Source organism: Eumetopias jubatus, unplaced genomic scaffold, assembly GCF_037043125.1.
Source record: "Eumetopias jubatus isolate StellerSeaLion01/CBP00866 unplaced genomic scaffold, mEumJub1_p1.0 scaffold_13, whole genome shotgun sequence".
Lineage (NCBI taxonomy): Eukaryota > Metazoa > Chordata > Mammalia > Carnivora > Otariidae > Eumetopias > Eumetopias jubatus.
This window is the reverse complement of record NW_028274819.1, coordinates 52370476-52387331: the sequence shown is the minus strand read 5'-3', so window position 1 is coordinate 52387331 and position 16856 is coordinate 52370476. Positions and strand designations below refer to the sequence as shown.

Below are 16856 nucleotides of genomic sequence, written 5' to 3'. Positions count from 1 at the left end.
ATTAATTTTTATAAATGGCGTTGAGTTTATTTTTATCTTCCAGCACTTCCATTTTGAAAAAGACTACACTTTCTCAATTGGTTTGTCTTTGAACTTTTGCCAAAAATCATTTGAATAGATTTATGCGGTGTTTCTGACCTCTCTATTCTGGTATTAATCTGTGTCTTTCTTCTTTCACCACACCACCCTGCCTTGATTATTGTGGCTTTATAAGAAAAGTCTTAAAATCCAGCAAGGTCCTCCAAATTTGTTTTGGCTACCATCGTTCCTTTGTCCATACATATAAATATTGGGATACATTTGTAAACATGTGCATAAAACCTGCTAAGATATTGATTGAGATTGTGTTGAACCAAAAAATAAAACTGGGGAAAATTAGCACGTCTTCCAATCCATGAAAATGGAATATATTTAAATCTGTCTATTCTTTGATCTTCCCATTACTATAATGTAGTTTTCATTCTAGTATTTTGAACATTCTTTTTTTAAATTTAATGCCAAATATTTGATTTTTGGGGTGCAATTATAATGGCATTATAATTTTTTTTATTTCAAAATCAAATTGTTAGGCTTCTGCTTTGCATTCTGACATGTAAAGGCCCTGGAAGTTATCACTCCCATTTTTACAACAACAATAAAAACTAAACAAACTGAAAATCATTCTTATCTTGAACCCATCAGAGAACTGAAGTTATAGAGGCAAACCAGGATCCAGAAATGCAAAAAGAAAGGCAAATAAAGAGAATGACAAAAGAGGCTGAGAGAACTACAAATGCTTAAATAAAATAAAATACTTAATCAGCATTGTTGGTAAAATTCAGGGTGCCCAGTATGGGTTAACACGAGAAGGAGAGGGTTCTGCGGACTCTAATAATGTGGCGGTGTACTTCTATGAACTTACCTCTAAGAAACACACAAAGTTCTTAGAGTGAAAAGCCAAGAAGAAAAAGTCATCTTATGTCTGTAGCAGGTAGAGGGTGAAATTAGCCATTTTGAAACACATCTAGTGTGATGTCCATAAGAAAAGCCTATTACTGGGCGCCTGGGTGGCTCAGATGGTTAAGCGTCTGCCTTCGGCTCAGGTTATGATCCCAGGCTCCTGGGATCGAGTCCCGCATCAGGCTCCCTGCTCAGTGGGGAAGCCTGTGTCTCCCTCTGCTTCTCTCTCTCTCTCATGAATAAATAAATAAAATCTTTAAAAAAAAAAAAAGGAAAAAAAAGAAAGCCTATTACTCTCTATGAAAGAGACTTTGCCAGTGCCAGCTCAGGCAGAAGGGAAAAGGGGAATTACCCAGCCCCAACTCTCTATAGTCTTCCTATCTCATCCAAAAGGGAGGGAGAAGCAAATTAACACCAGTGAATATCTCAGCCTAAAAGCTCAGGCCCACCAAAAGACAGATTTACCATAAGTTTAAAGAAGGTTTTCCCTCTCCAACTCCTTACCAGAGTATCAACAGGGCCTAGTATATCAACAGTGGTTTACAGCTGAAAACCTGCAGTGTACACTCTATTTAAGGCATTCTTAGGAAACCTAAAGACAACAGTAGAGACAAAAAAAAAAAAAATAGAAGAATTTGAAAACCTCAGCACATATGACCCCAGCAAATGTTAAACATTCCAACTTGTAACTAGTTTAATATAAAACCACACACTGAATGGTTATGCATTTTAGTACCTATTATTGATGTATTTTGTCCATCCTTCAACAAAAGTTTATTGCTAAATTCCTGCTAAAAAGAAACCAAGATACAAGCTGAAGAGACAAAGTAAACATCAGAACAAGACTCAGATCTGAGTCACATTCATAGACAAGGAATTGAAAATTACTATGATTAATATGGTAAGGGCACCAATAGAAAAAGTATACAATATACAAGAACAGATGGATAATGTAAGCAAGGAGATGGAAATTCTATGAAAAAATCAAAATGAAATGCTAGAAATAAAAAACACAGTAACAGAAATAAAGAATAACTTTGATGATCACATCAGTATACTGGCAATGCTAAGTAATGAATCAGTGAATCATATATGTCAATAGAACTTTCCAAAATCAAATACAAAAAGAAAAGTAATTTTTTAAATTTCAATTTAAATTCGTTAGTTCAGTGTAATGTTAATTTCAGGTGTACAATACAGTGATTCAACAATTCCATGCATCACTTAGTGCTCATGACAGCAAGTGCCCTCCTTTATCTCCATCACCTGTTTCACCCATCCCCCTACCCACCTCCCCTCTGGTGACCATCAGTTTGTTCTCTGTAGATAAGAGTCTGTTTCTTGGTTTGCTTCTCTCTTTTTCCCCTATGATCTTTTGTTTCTTAACATTCCACATACGAGTGAAATCATACAGTATTTGGCTTTCTCTGACTGACTTATTCACTTAGCATAAAACACACACAAATGATTTTTAACAGAGAACAGAATATTCAAGAACTGTGGGAAAATTTAAAAGAAATTGGAATGCCAGGAGAAGAAGAAAGAGAAAATAGTGTAGAAGGACTGGAGATAGACAGGTCATGGAGTATGGAACCCAAGTGGAGTGAGAGATGATGCATGGGGTTGAATGAGAGTCTGCATAGGAGAGTGTTCAGGATGTCAAAAAGAGATTGCTCATATACAATGATAGTGATAAAAAAATAAATATATTAAAATTAGTGGAAGCCAATTTTCTCACTGTTGAAGGTAGAAGTTGTAGATACCACTAAAGAGAAAACACTGGAAAAACACTTTTTTTTTATATTCTTAATCAGAATTGAAAGCACAGTCGATCCTCATTTTCACAGATTCCATATTTGCAAATTCACTTCCTTGATAAAATTTATTTGTAACCCCAAAATTAATATTCAATTATTTTTTGGACATGCAAAGAGTAGAAAAAAGTGAGTCTTCTAAAGAAAAACACTAATTTGAAAAGATATATACACCCCAATGTTTATTAATAGCCAAGACATAGAGACATCCTAAGTACTCATTGATAGAGAAATGGATAAGGAAGATGTGTGTGCGTGTGTGCGCGCACACACACACACACACAGAGGAATATGATGTGACCATAAAAAAGGTTGAAGTTTTGGGACACTTGGATGGCTCAGTTGGTTGGGTGTCTCACTTTTGAATTTGGCTGAGGTGATGGTCTTGGGGTGGTGAGACCAAAGGCTCTACACTCAGTGTGAAGTCTGCTTGTCCCTCTCCCTTGGTTCCTCCCCCACTTGCTCCCTCTCTCTTTCTCAAATAAACAAATAAATAAAATCTTCAAAAAAAAAAAAGGATAAGATATTTTGTTATCGTTGTTTTTGCCCTTTGTGATATGGATGGACCTAAAAGGTATTGTGCTATAAATACAGAGAACAAACTGATGGTTGCCAAGGGGAGGAGGGTATGGGATGTACAAACTGGGTGAAGGGGAGTGGGAGATGCAGGCCTCCAGTAATGGAATGAATAAGTCATGGGAATAAAAGACACAACATAGGGAATACAGTCAATGATATTGTAATAGTGCTGTATGGTGACAGATGGGGTGGTAGTTATACTCCTGGTGAGCATAGCATGATGTATAGAGAAGTTGAATCACTATGCTGTACAGCTGAAACTAATGTAACAGTGTGTGTCAATTATACGCAAATAAAAATTTTGAAAAAATGAGTCTTCTGATGTGCATGTTCTCGACTGAGGTCAGACAAGGTGTTACCCATCCTTCTTGTTTCAGCTTTTATGCTCTTAAAATTAATTGTCCTTTTCCTGGTGTATTTAGTGCCATGCTTTAAGCATTTTTGTGCTTTGGGTGGTAATTTTACTCTTTGAAATGACCTCCAAGCATAGTGCTGAAGTTTCGTCCAATGTTCCTAAAGTGTAAAAAGACTGTTGACGTACCTTATAGAGAAAATATGTGTGCGTACGAAATACGCTTCTTTAAGCCATGATTTAAAAATAAATAAAAAAATAATAAAAAAATTTTTAAAAAAGGCAATATGGCATGAAAAATGTGAGACTTCAGGCAGGGCAGAGTCAACAGATCAGGAAGCAACAGAAACTTTCAATATCTGCTAAATCTGCTAAAGGGTTTTGTGCATGAGCAGGTTTTCAATGCTGATGAGCCTGGCTTGTTTCACAGCAACATTGGCAAGTGAACCTATATAACATGATAGTGTTTCTGTTAAATACTATTAAATGCAAGATGCTGTTATGCTCAATAAGGTTGTGAATAAGGCTTGTAGAAATCTTACCTTTTCTTTTTCTTTTTTTTTAATTATGTTATGTTAATCACCACACATTATATCATTAGTTTTTGATGTAGTGTTCCATGATTCATTGTTTGCATATAACACCCAGTGCTCCATGCAGAACGTGCCCTCTTAAATACCCATCACCAGGCTAACCCATCCCCCCACCCCCCTCCCCTCTAAAACCCTCAGTTTGTTTTTTGGAGTCCATAGTCTCTCATGGTTCGTCTCCCCCTCCGAATTCCCCCCTTCATTCTTCCCCTCCTGCTATCTTCTTCTTCTTCTTTTTTAACATATAATGTATTATTTGCTTCAGAGGTACAGATCTGTGATTCAACAGTCTTGCACAATTCACAGCACTCACCATAGCACATACCCTCCCCAATGTCTATCACCCAGTCACCCCATCCCTCCCACCCCCACCACTCCAGCAACCCTCAGTTTGTTTCTTGAGATTAAGAATTCCTCATATCAGTGAGGTCACATGATACATGTCTTTCTCTGATTGATTTATTTCACTCAGCATAATACCCTCTAGTTCCATCCATGTCATTGCAAATGGCAAGACTTCACAATAAGATAAAATTACCACCCAAAGCACAAAAATACTTAAAGCATGGCACTAAATACACCAGGAAAAGGACAATTAATTTTAAGAGCATAAAAGCTGAAACAAGAAGGATGAGTAACACCTTGTCTAACCTCAGTCAAGAACATGCACATCAGAAGACTCATTTTTTCAAAATTTTTTATTTGTGTATAATTGACACACACTGTTACATTAGTTTCAGCTGTACAACATAGTGATTCAACTTCTCTATACAGTATGCTATGCTCACTAGGAGTATAACTACCACCCCATCTGTCACCATACAGCACTCTTACAATGTCCACAATAGCCAAACTGTGGAAAGAGCCAAGATGTCCATCCACAGATGATTGGATAAAGAAGATGTGGTGTGTATATATATATAATGGAATATTATGCAGCCATCAAAAGGACATTACTGCTATAAACATCAGGATGCACGTACTCCTTCGGATCCCTACATTAGTAAAATTGGGGTAAATACCCAGTAGTGCAATTGCTGGGTCATATGGTAGCTCTATTTTCAACTGTTTGAGGAACCTCCATACTGTTTTCCAGAGTGGCTGCACCAGCTTGCATTCTCACCAACAGTGTAGGAGGGTTCCCCTTTCTCTGCATCCTCGCCAATATCTGTCATCTCCTGACTTGTTAATTTTAGCCATTCTGACTGGTGTGAGGGGGTCTCTCATTGAGGTTTTGATTTGGATTTTCCTGATGCCCAGTGATGTTGAGCACTTTTTCATGTGTCTGTTGGCCATTTGGACGTCTTCTTTGCAGAAATGTCTGTTCAGGTCTTCTGCCCATTTCTTGATTGGATCATTTGTTCTTTGGGTGTTGAGTTTGAGAAGTTCTTTATAGATTGGATACTATCCCATTATCTGATATGTCATTTGCAAATATCTTCTCCCATTCTGTCAGTTGTCTTTTGGTTTTGTTGACTGTTTCTTTTGCTGTGCGAAAACTTTTTATCTTGATGAAGTCCCAATAGTTCATTTTTGCCCTTGCTTCCCTTGCATTGGCAATGTTTCTAGGAAGAAGTTGCTGCAGATGAGGTCGAAGAGGTTGCTGCTTGTGTTCTCCTTTAGGATTTTGATGGACTCATGTCTCACATCGAGGTCTTTCAACCATTTGGAGTCTATTCTTGTGTGTGGTGTAAGGAAATGGTCCAGTTTCCTTCTTCTGCATGTGGCTGTCCAATTTTCCCAGCACCATGTGTTGAAAAGGCTCTCTTTTTTCCATTGGACATTCTTTCCTGCTTTGTCGAAGATGAGTTGACCATAGAGTTGAGGGTCCATTTCTGGGCTCTCGATTCTGTTCCATTGATCTATGTGTCTGTTTTTGTGCCAGTGCCATACTGTCTTGATGATGACAGCTTTGTAATCGAGCTTGAAGTCCGAAATTGTGATGCCACCAACTTTTCTTTTCCGCTTCAACATTCCTTGGCTACTCGGGGTCTTAAAAGCATTCATTTTATACATCTAACTCTCTAAACTATTTTGTAAAAATTTAAACTGACTTCATAGATGTTTACCTGCTAATGAATTAATAGTACAAAAGGTAGCAGAGAGGCCAAAACCAAAGGTTCTTATAATAAATCATATAAGGAATGCTAGGGGTTTGAGTCTTTTTTAAGTATAAAGATCCTTTGATATTAGGATCCAATAAATTCTCATCTGAGTAGAAACTAGCTTTCCCTTAGATATTAAGTCATCCTCAGAATAAAGGTTCCTTCAGGTGGTTCTGAGTCTAGCATGATGTGGTCACAGATGAGATTTGTCTCTCTTAGAGCTAAAAGAGAATAGCAAAGAAAGTGATCAGCAAGCATGAAAAACTGGAGATGGGGCAGGTGGGAAGACAGTTTCCGTGGAGACTAAATATTTTCCTTCCCACACTGGAAAGAGAGAATGATCTATACATATTACCAATAACTGAAATGGACCTGCCTGAACAATTTTTTAAAGTGTCTGTGTGTGTGTGTGTGTGTGTGTGTGTGTGTGTGTGTGTGTGTGTGAGAGAGAGAGAGAGAGAGAGAGAAGGAGAGAGATGGGATAGTAACAGAGTAGATGGGCTCAGAGAGGTAAGGGCATGTGAGAAGAATAGCAAGTGCCAGGTACAGAATAATTAGATCAATCGAAAGAGTCAAACAAGATTCAAGACCATGAACTCTGGGCATATCTGAGAGTTAAACTAATGGAAAGGCTGTATATCAGTGATTTCCGATTTATATGAGTCCCAGATTACCCAGGGATCACTGAAGCAACTGGTTAGAACATCACACAAGTGGAGTTTTCAATTAATTGATCCTTCAATACAGAGATTATCTCGGTGGAAACCCCCTAAATTTTATATGCATGCACAATTCATGTCCTTTCAAAGGAGAAGGCATTTAGCCTTGGTATTTTGTATGTGTTGAAATTAAACTAACAAAGGGACAATTTGTGGAGATAGCCTCTTATACCTTCATCCTGTCTGCAGCTTTTTGGAGTAGAATTAGCTTTACAAGAGCAAGGGCTCAAAGAACCAGAAAGTGACTATGAGCCATTTCTACCAACATTTGTCACTATAAATGAGAAAAATAAAGCTAATGTTTGATATTTATGTTAAAGATCAACAACATTGTTATTTTTTTTAAAGATTTTATTTATTTATTTGACAGAGAGAGCACAAGCAGGGGGAAAGGCCAAGGGAGAAGCAGACTCCCCACTGAGCAGGGACCCCGATGCAGGGCTCAATCCCAGGACCCTGGGATCATGACCTGAGCTGAAGGCAAACTTTTAACCAACTGAGCCACACATGTGCCCCTGTGTTGTACATTTCTTTGGGTTTAGACAAATGCATAATGCCTTATATCCATTATTATTGTATCGTATAGAATATTCTTCTACCTTAAAAATCTGGGCTCTACCTACTCACCCCTCTCTTTTCTCCCTGAAACCCTGGTGAATATTGATCTTGTTATTGTCTCTATAGTTTCACTTTTCCAGAATATTATGTAGTAGGTATCATACGTAGGTAGCTTTCTCAGGGCAACCTCATTCACTAGCAACATGGACTTAAAGTTCCTCCATTTCTTTTGGAACTTGAGAATTCATTTCTTTATATCACTGCATACTTCATCATGTGGGTGTATCACAGCTTCTTTATATAAGATAGAGATACTGGTTGCTTCCAAGTTTTGGCAATTGTAAATAAAGGTGCTATTAATATTCATGTACAAGCTTTGTGCTTATATAAGTTTACAATCATTTGGATAATACTTAGGATCATAATTATTGGACTTCATGATAAGCCTATGCTTAGCTTTGTACACTGTCTTCCAAAGTAGCTGTGCCATTTTACATCTTCACCATTAATGAATGAGAGTTCTTGTTGCTCCACTTCCTCACCAGCATTTATTATATCAAAGTCTTGAATTTTAGCTATTTTAATAAGGTGTTGGTAGTATTGCACTGTTGTTTCATTTTGAAACTCCCTAGTGACCTAGGATGTGGAGCATTTTTTATGTGCTCATTTGTCATCTACATATCCTCTTCAGTGTGGTTTCTTTTCAGATTTTTGCCCATTTTTAATTTGGTCATTTTCTTATTGTTGAGTTTTAAGAGTTCTTTATATATTTTGAAGTAAAAGTCCTTTTATCAAATATGTACTTTGTAAATATTTTTTTCCCTGTCTCTGCTTTGTCTTTTCATTTTCTTAACTATGTCTTTCACAGAACAGATGGTTTCCAGTTTTAATGAAGGTCAACTTATCAGTTTCTTTTTTCATGGATCATACTTTTAATCTTAACTAAAAGGTTACTGTCAGAGCCAAGGTCTCTTAGGTTTTATCCTATTCTCTCTTTTAGAATTTGTAGAGTTTCGTATTTTCAGTCTAGAAGTACTATGATTGGTTCTGAGTTAATTTCTATGAAATGTGTAAGGTCTGTTGTCTACATCCATTTATTTTTGCACGCGGATGTGCGTTGTTCCTGCACCATTAGTTGAAAAGGCTATTCTTTCTCCATTAAATTGCTTTTGTTCCTGTGTCAAAGATCAGTTAACTGCATATATGTGTTTGTCTATTTGTGGGCTCTCAGTTCCGTTCCACTGATAAGTTTGTCTATTCTGTATTACCACACTGTTTTGATCACTGCACTGTTAAGTTCTAGAGTATGGTAGTGTCATTGTTCCAACTCTGTTCATCTTCAGTGTCTGTTGCTATTCTGGGTCTTTGGCCTTTCCATATTAACTGAAGAACAGTTTGTGCATAAACACAAAATAACCTGCTGGGATTTTGATTGGGATTACATTGCATATATGCATCAAGTCAACAACGAATTACATATTAATAATATTAAGTTTTTCTTTACTAAGCACAGAGACATTTAACTTTTTATTATAACAATGCATCTTCACAAATAGATTACTGTCTTTAAAGTCAAGGTCACTACTTTGTAACTTCCTATTTTCCCGTGGTATAGAGTACTGCTCAGAATGGTGAACGATCCTTTTTTTCCCTCTTTGCATTGACTGCAGACTAAATGACTGCCTATGAATTCCTCTTGGGTAAAAACAAAAGTGATGCATGAACATCTTAAATTCCTGAACCTATTATAAATCCAAACTAATGTTCTTTAACTGATAAATGCACACAAATGCACATACAATATCAGGTGTGACTGGGTCTGCTTTGCGTATTGAATTGTCCTGTGTATTTGTCTGCCTTCCTGGAGAGAGAGAGAGAGAGAGACAGAGACAGAGACAAAGAATTTTGGGAGTCTGTATATGCATTCTTAGACTTATATTATCAGTGAATACATACGCTTGATAAAATGCCCTTTAAAAACACATTCAATTTCTGTTTCTAGAAATTTCAATAAATCTAGATGAGAACAAATATAAACAAGAGAGAAACCCAATACAAAATTTGAAGCATTAATCAGACAGCTCTAAGCTAAAATGTTCAAGCTCAGGGGCACAGTCTTCATGCCCCCAGTACTAACACTGATTGGGATCCCCGGCTTGGAGTCTTTGCAGTTCTGGATTGGAATTCCTTTCTGTGCCATGTACATCATTGCTCTATTTGGAAATTCCCTGCTTCTGGTCATCATCAAATCTGAACGCAGCCTCCATGAGCCCATGTATCTCTTCCTGGCAATGCTTGGAGCAACAGACATTGCTCTTAGTACCTGCATCCTACCAAAAATGCTAGGAATATTCTGGTTTCATCTGCCAAAAATATACTTTGATGCCTGTCTCTTTCAGATGTGGCTTATCCACACCTTCCAGTCCATTGAATCAGGAATTCTGCTGGCCATGGCCCTGGACTGCTATGTGGCCAACTGTGATCCCCTGAGACATGCAACTGTCTTTACACACCAACTTCTCACTCAGATTGGGGTTGGAGTGACGCTCAGAGCAGCCCTCCTTGTAGCTCCATGTCTTATCCCCATCAAATGTCTGCTGAAATACTACCGGACCACTGTGGTCTCCCGTTCATACTGTGAGCACATGGTCATCGTGAGGTTGGCAGCAGAAGACATTCGAATCAACAAGATCTATGGCCTGTTTGTGGCTTTCACTATACTTGGATTTGACACAATCTTCATCACACTCTTCTACATCCAAATATTTCTAACTGTCTTCAATCTGCCGCAGAAGGACGCTAGGCTCAAAGCCTTCAACACCTGCATTGCCCATATTTGTGTCTTCCTCGAGTTTTATCTTCTGGGTTTCTTCTCCTTCTTTACACACAGGTTGGGGTTCCATATTCCACCCTACATTCATATTCTTCTGTCCAACCTTTATCTGCTTGTCCCTTCTTTGCTCAATCCTATTGTGTATGGGGTGAAGACCAAACAGATTCGATATTGAGTGTCCAAGATTTTCTACTCTAAAGATCCTTCTTGATTTCTCATTTAACTTTTTTCAAATAATAAAATTTCACTTTGAGAAATACTATTTTGGAGTCAGATTTTGTGCTTTCTCCAGCTCATTCGTGCTGCTGAAATATACAGTTCTAGATTTTACTTTGGAGACAGGATCTGATTCCTATTTAAACAATTTTAACTTTTATGGATACAGAATCAACTTATCAGTAGGTGATATAAAGGGCAGAAAACATGAAAACTTGTTTCTGGCTTAGTCAATGAAGATTTTTCTTTAATCTTTCAGTGAGGAAGTTTCTTAAAAACACAAGTGAATTTAAGCGGTTAGCCTCTGATTAAAAATATTAAGTTCATGGGATTCTTTAAAAACAATAAATTCATTCTAAAGTTGATATTTCTTATGATCATGAACTAACTACTTTTTTGTCTTCCAATTTTGATTTCAGTAATCTTTCTCCTCCACTTCATCATCTCCATCATTTTAATTATCATCACCATTCAAGTCTTAAGTTATTTTTTGACTTACATTCATATGAGCACTAAGAAAGTTCGGATGTTTAATTTTGTATTGGAATGCAAATTAATACATTTTTAAAATCCAAATGATTTGGATTTACAAAAATTTGAATATGTAGGTATTGAGAGTTCCTATAGACCCCCTACCTAGTATTCCTTATCATTGTCATCTTGCATTAATATATGTGTTATAGTTAGTGAATCAATATTAATACACTATGATTTACTAAAGTCCATATTTTATTCAAGTTTCTTAATTTTTACCTTACTTCCTTTTTTTCCCTCCCAAGATCCCATCCTGGATGCAACATTGCATTAAGTTGTCAGGTCTCTGTAAGCTGCTCTTGGCTATGTTTCTGAGACTTTCCTTGTTTCTAATGACCTTGAAAACATACCTCTTCATAGGAATGTATTTCATAGGGATTTCATAGGACTCCCTTCCATTGGAATTTATCTGATGTTATTGTAATGATCAGATTGGAATTATGTGCTTTGGGGAGGAAAATCATAGATGTTAAAGTCCCATGTCAATCACATATCAAAGGTACATATTATCAACATAATTTATGCATTGTGCATATTGACCTTAATTTCTTGTCTGAGATAGTGGTTGTCAGATTTCTCCATTTTAATTCCCATTTCATAGTGAACTTATGAAAGGATAATCACTATATGTAGCCCACACTTAAGGAGTAGGGCTTTATGTTCCTTCTCCTTGAGGATGGAATAGATACATAATTTAGTGAATTATTTAGAATTATTTTACAAGGCAAATGATTTAGTCTCCCTACTTATTAATTTGTTCAATCATTATTTACATCATTATGGACTTACGGGTATTTTTGTTATAATCTGAGTTATAATCCAAAGTTATTTCATTTTATTCCTCAAGTTGTTCCAATTTGACCACTGGGTACTCTTTTGTTTGGATTTTGTTCCATTTTGGCTTACCCCTCATTGTGTGTGTGCTTGTGTGTGTAGCACTTTTTGGTTTATGGCACTAAAAGATGCTGCAGGTTCGTCTTGGGGATTTTCTGCCTCAATCCTAGAATTACCATTTCTCTGGAAAGTTTTGTTCTTTTTATTGATGAATAGCATTAGAAACCAGGAACTGCACCACAAGTATGCTTGTGGGTACGTGAGTATCTTTCTCTAAGTTCTCCCAGCTGACAGAGCAAGGAGCTTTGTGTGTATGCTAACCGATGTATATACACATATCTGTAAATATTTCTATATGTAAACACTTGTATCTAAATTAAGTTAGAATTCTTACTAATATCTGCAACATTAATTTATTACCACAAGGATCTTTCTAACTACTTCCTTTTGCTTATTGGTAAAGTCCCACTCCAACAGTGAAAAATCTGGCTTCAACTATCTGTCACCCATTTACTTGTTAATTGCTAGTATGCTTCTAAGGCTATATCAGAGTTGTTTATCCTTGATCCTGTAGGAAACAACTTTATCAATTAGAGTAAAGCATTTATGGACAGTCCCTTTTGCTTTTATGCCTACACGCCACTCATTTCCAAAGTTACTTAAGTCAGTATCTTTTCCCACAATCCCCCTCAGTGAAGCTATTTCATTTATTTAGCATATAGGTAGATTCATTTTTTTATAATCTGCATTTCCTCTTGGAATCCTCCAGTTTTCTAAATAATTATTTTAATTTACATATAGTAAGGTCCATTCTATGCTGTAAAGTTCTTATCTTTTTTTTTTTAAATTTTTTATTGTTATGTTAATCACCATATATTACATCATTAGTTTTTTGGTGCAGTGTTCCATGATTCATTGTTTGTTCATAACACCCAGTGCTCCATGCAGAACGTGCCCTCCTCAATACCCATCACCAGGCTAACCCATCCCCCTACCCCCTCCCCTCTAGAACCCTCAGTTTGTTTTTCAGAGTCCATCATCTCTCATGGTTCGTCTCCCCCTCTGACATACTCCCCTTTTCTTCCTCTCCTGTTATCTTCTTCTTTTTTTTTTCTTAAAATATGTTGCGATATTTGTTTCAGAAGTACAGATCTGTGATTCAACAGTCTTGCACAATTCACAGCGCTCACCGTAGCACATACCCTCCCCAATGTCTATCACCCAGCCACCCCCTCCCTCCCACCCCCAACCACTCCAGTAACACTCAGTTTGTTTCCTGAGATTAAGAATTCCTCATATCAGTGAGGTCATGTGATACATGTCTTTCTCTGATTGACTTATTTCACTCAGCATAACACCCTCCAGTTCCATCCACGTCGTTGCAAATGGCAAGATCTCATTCCTTTTGATGGCTGCATAATATTCCATTGTGTATATATACCACTTCTTCTTTATCCATTCATCTGTCGATGGGCATCTTGGCTCTTTCCACAGTTTGGCTATGGTGGACATTGCTGCTATAAACATTGGGGTACACGTACCCCTTCGGGTCCCTACATTTGTATCTTTGTGGTAAATACCCAGTAGTGCAATTGCTGGATCGAACGGTAGCTCTAATTTCAACTGTTTGAGGAACCTCCATACTGTTTTCCAGAGGGGTTGCACCAGCTTGCATTCCCACCAACAGTGTAGGAGGGTTCCCCTTTCTCCACATCCCCGCCAACATCTGTCGTTCCCTGACTTGTTAATTTTAGCCATTCTGACGGGTGTGAGGTGGTATCTCATTGAGGTTTTGATTTGGATTTCCCTGATGCCGAGCGATGTTGAGCACTTTTTCATGTGCCTGTTGGCCATTTGGATGTCTTCTTTGGAGAAATGTCTGTTCATGTCTTCTGCCCATTTCTTGATTGGATTATTTGTTCTTTGGGTGTTGAGTTTGATAAGTTCTTTATAGATTTTGGATACTAGCCCTTTATCTGATATGTCATTTGCAAATATTTTCTCCCATTCTGTCGGTTGTCTTTTGGTTTTGTGGACTGTTTCTTTTGCTGTGCAAAAGCTTTTTATCTTGATGAAATCCCAATAGTTCATTTTTGCCCTGGCTTCCCGTGCCTTTGGCGATGTTTCTAGGAAGAAGTTGCTGCGGCTAAGGTCGAAAAGGTTGCTACCTGTGTTCTCCTTTAGGATTTGGATGGACTCCTGTCTCACGTTTAGGTCTTTCAACCATTTGGAGTCTATTTTTGTGTGTGGTGTAAGGAAATGGTCCAGTTTCATTCTTCTGCATGTGGCTGTCCAATTTTCCCAACACCATTTGTTGAAGAGACTGTCTTTTTGCCATTGGACATTCTTTCCTGCTTTGTCAAAGATAAGTTGACCATAGAGTTGAGGGTCCATTTCTGGGCTCTCGATTCTGTTCCATTGATCGATGTGTCTGTTTTTGTGCCAGTGCCATACTGTCTTTATGATGACAGCTTTGTAATGGAGCTGGAAGTCCGGAATTGTGATGCCACCAGCTTTGCTTTTCTTTTTCAGTATTCCTCTGGCTATTCTGGGTCTCTTCTGGTTCCATACAAATTTTAGGATTATTTGTTCCATTTCTTTGAAAAAAGTGGATGGTATTTTGATGGGGATTGCATTGAATGTGTAGATTGCTCTAGGTAGCATTGACATCTTCACAATGTTGATTCTCCCAATCCATGAGCATGGAACGTTTTTCCATTTCTTTGTGTCTTCTTCAATTTCTTTCATGAGTATTTTATAGTTTTCTGAGTACAGATCCTTTGCCTCTTTGGTTAGATTTATTCCTAGGTATCTTATGGTTTTGGGTGCAATTGTAAATGGGATAGACTCCTTGATTTGTCTCTCTTCTGTCTTGTTGTTGGTGTATAGGAATGCCACTGATTTCTGTGCACTGATTTTATATCCTGCTACTTTACTGAATTCCTGTATGAGTTCTAGCAGTTTTGGGGTGGAGTCTTTTGGGTTTTCCAGATACAGTATCATATCATCTGCAAAGAGTGAGAGTTTGACTTCCTCTTTGCCGATTTGGATGCCTTTGATTTCTTTTTGTTGTCTGATTGCTGTGGCTAGGACTTCTAATACTATGTTGAATAGCAGTGGTGAGAGTGGACATCCCTGCCGCGTTCCTGACCTTAGGGGAAAAGCTCTCAGCCTTTCCCCATTGAGAATGATATTCGCTGTAGGTTTTTCATAGATGGCTTTTATGATATTGAGGTATGTACCCTCTATCCCTATACTCTGAAGAGTTTTGATCAAGAAAGGATGTTGTACTTTGTCAAATGCTTTTTCTGCATCTATTGAGAGGATCATATGATTCTTGCTCTTTCTTTTGTTAATGTATTGTATCACGTTGATTGATTTGCGGATGTTGAACCAGCCTTGCAGCCCAGGAATAAATCCCACTTGGTCATGGTGAATAATCCTTTTAATGTACTGTTGGATCCTATTGGCTAGTATTTTGGTGAGAATTTTTGCATCCATGTTCATCAGGGATATTGGTCTGTAATTCTCCTTTTTGATGGGGTCTTTGTCTGGTTTTGGGATCAAGGTAATGCTGGCCTCATAAAATGAGTTTGGAAGTTTCCCTTCCATTTCTATTTTTTGGAACAGTTTCAGGAGAATAGGTATTAATTCTGCTTGAAATGTCTGATAGAATTCCCCTGGGAAGCCATCTGGCCCTGGGCTTTTGTTTCTTGGGAGATTTTTGATGACTGTTTCAATTTCCTTAGTGGTTATAGGTCTGTTCAGGTTTTCTATTTCTTCCTGGTTCAATTTTGGTAGTTGATACATCTCTAGGAATGCACCCATTTCTTCCAGGTTATCTAATTTGCTGGCATATAGTTGTTCATAATATGTTCTTATAATTGTTTGGATTTCTTTGGTGTTGGTTGTGATCTCTCCTCTTTCATTCATGATTTTGTTGATTTGGGTCATTTCTCTTTTCTTTTTGATCAGTCTGGCCAGGGGTTTATCAATCTTGTTAATTCTTTCAAAGAACCAGCTCCTAGTTTGGTTGATCTGTTCTACTGTTCTTTTGGTTTCTATTTCATTGATTTCTGCTCTGATCTTTATGATTTCTCTTCTCCTGCTGGGTTTAGGCTTTATTTGCTGTTCTTTCTCCTGCTCCTTTAGGTGTAGGGTTAGGTTGTGTATTTGAGACCTTTCTTGTTTCTTGAGAAAGGCTTGTATTGCTATATACTTTCCTCTCAGGACTGCCTTTGCTGTATCCCAAAGATTTTGAACAGTTGTGTTTTCATTTTCATTGGTTTCCATGAATTTTTTTAATTCTTCTTTAATTTCTTGGTTGACCCATTCATTCTTTAGTAGGATGCTCTTTAGCCTCCATGTATTTGAGTTCTTTCCGACTTTCCTCTTGTGGTTGAGTTCTAGTTTCAAAGCATTGTGGTCTGAAAATACGCAGGGAATGATCCCAATCTTTTGGTACCGATTGAGACCTGATTTGTGACCTAGGATGTGATCAATTCTGGAGAATGTTCCATGGGCACTAGAGAAGAATGTGTATTCAGTTGCTTTGGGATGGAATGTTCTGAATATGTCTGTGAAGTCCATTTGGTCCAGTGTGTCATTTAAAGTCTTTATTTCCTTGTTGATCTTTTGCTTAGATGATCTGTCCATTTCAGTGAGGGGGGTGTTAAAGTCCCCCACTATTATTGTATTGTTGTCAATGTGTTTCTTTCCTTTTGTTATTAATTGCCTTATATAATTGGCTGCTCCCATGTTCGGGGCATAGATATTTACAATT

General features: G+C 37.5%; 1 protein-coding gene across 1 annotated transcript; it reads left to right on the top strand.

The window, feature by feature from the left end:
- Positions 1–9749: 9749 nt before the first annotated feature.
- LOC114218792 (olfactory receptor 52A5-like) lies at positions 9750–10700 on the top strand. The gene is given in 1 exon segment (XM_028116065.2): positions 9750–10700. A coding segment is annotated over 1 exon segment (951 nt).
- The last annotated feature ends 6156 nt before the right edge of the window (positions 10701–16856 follow it).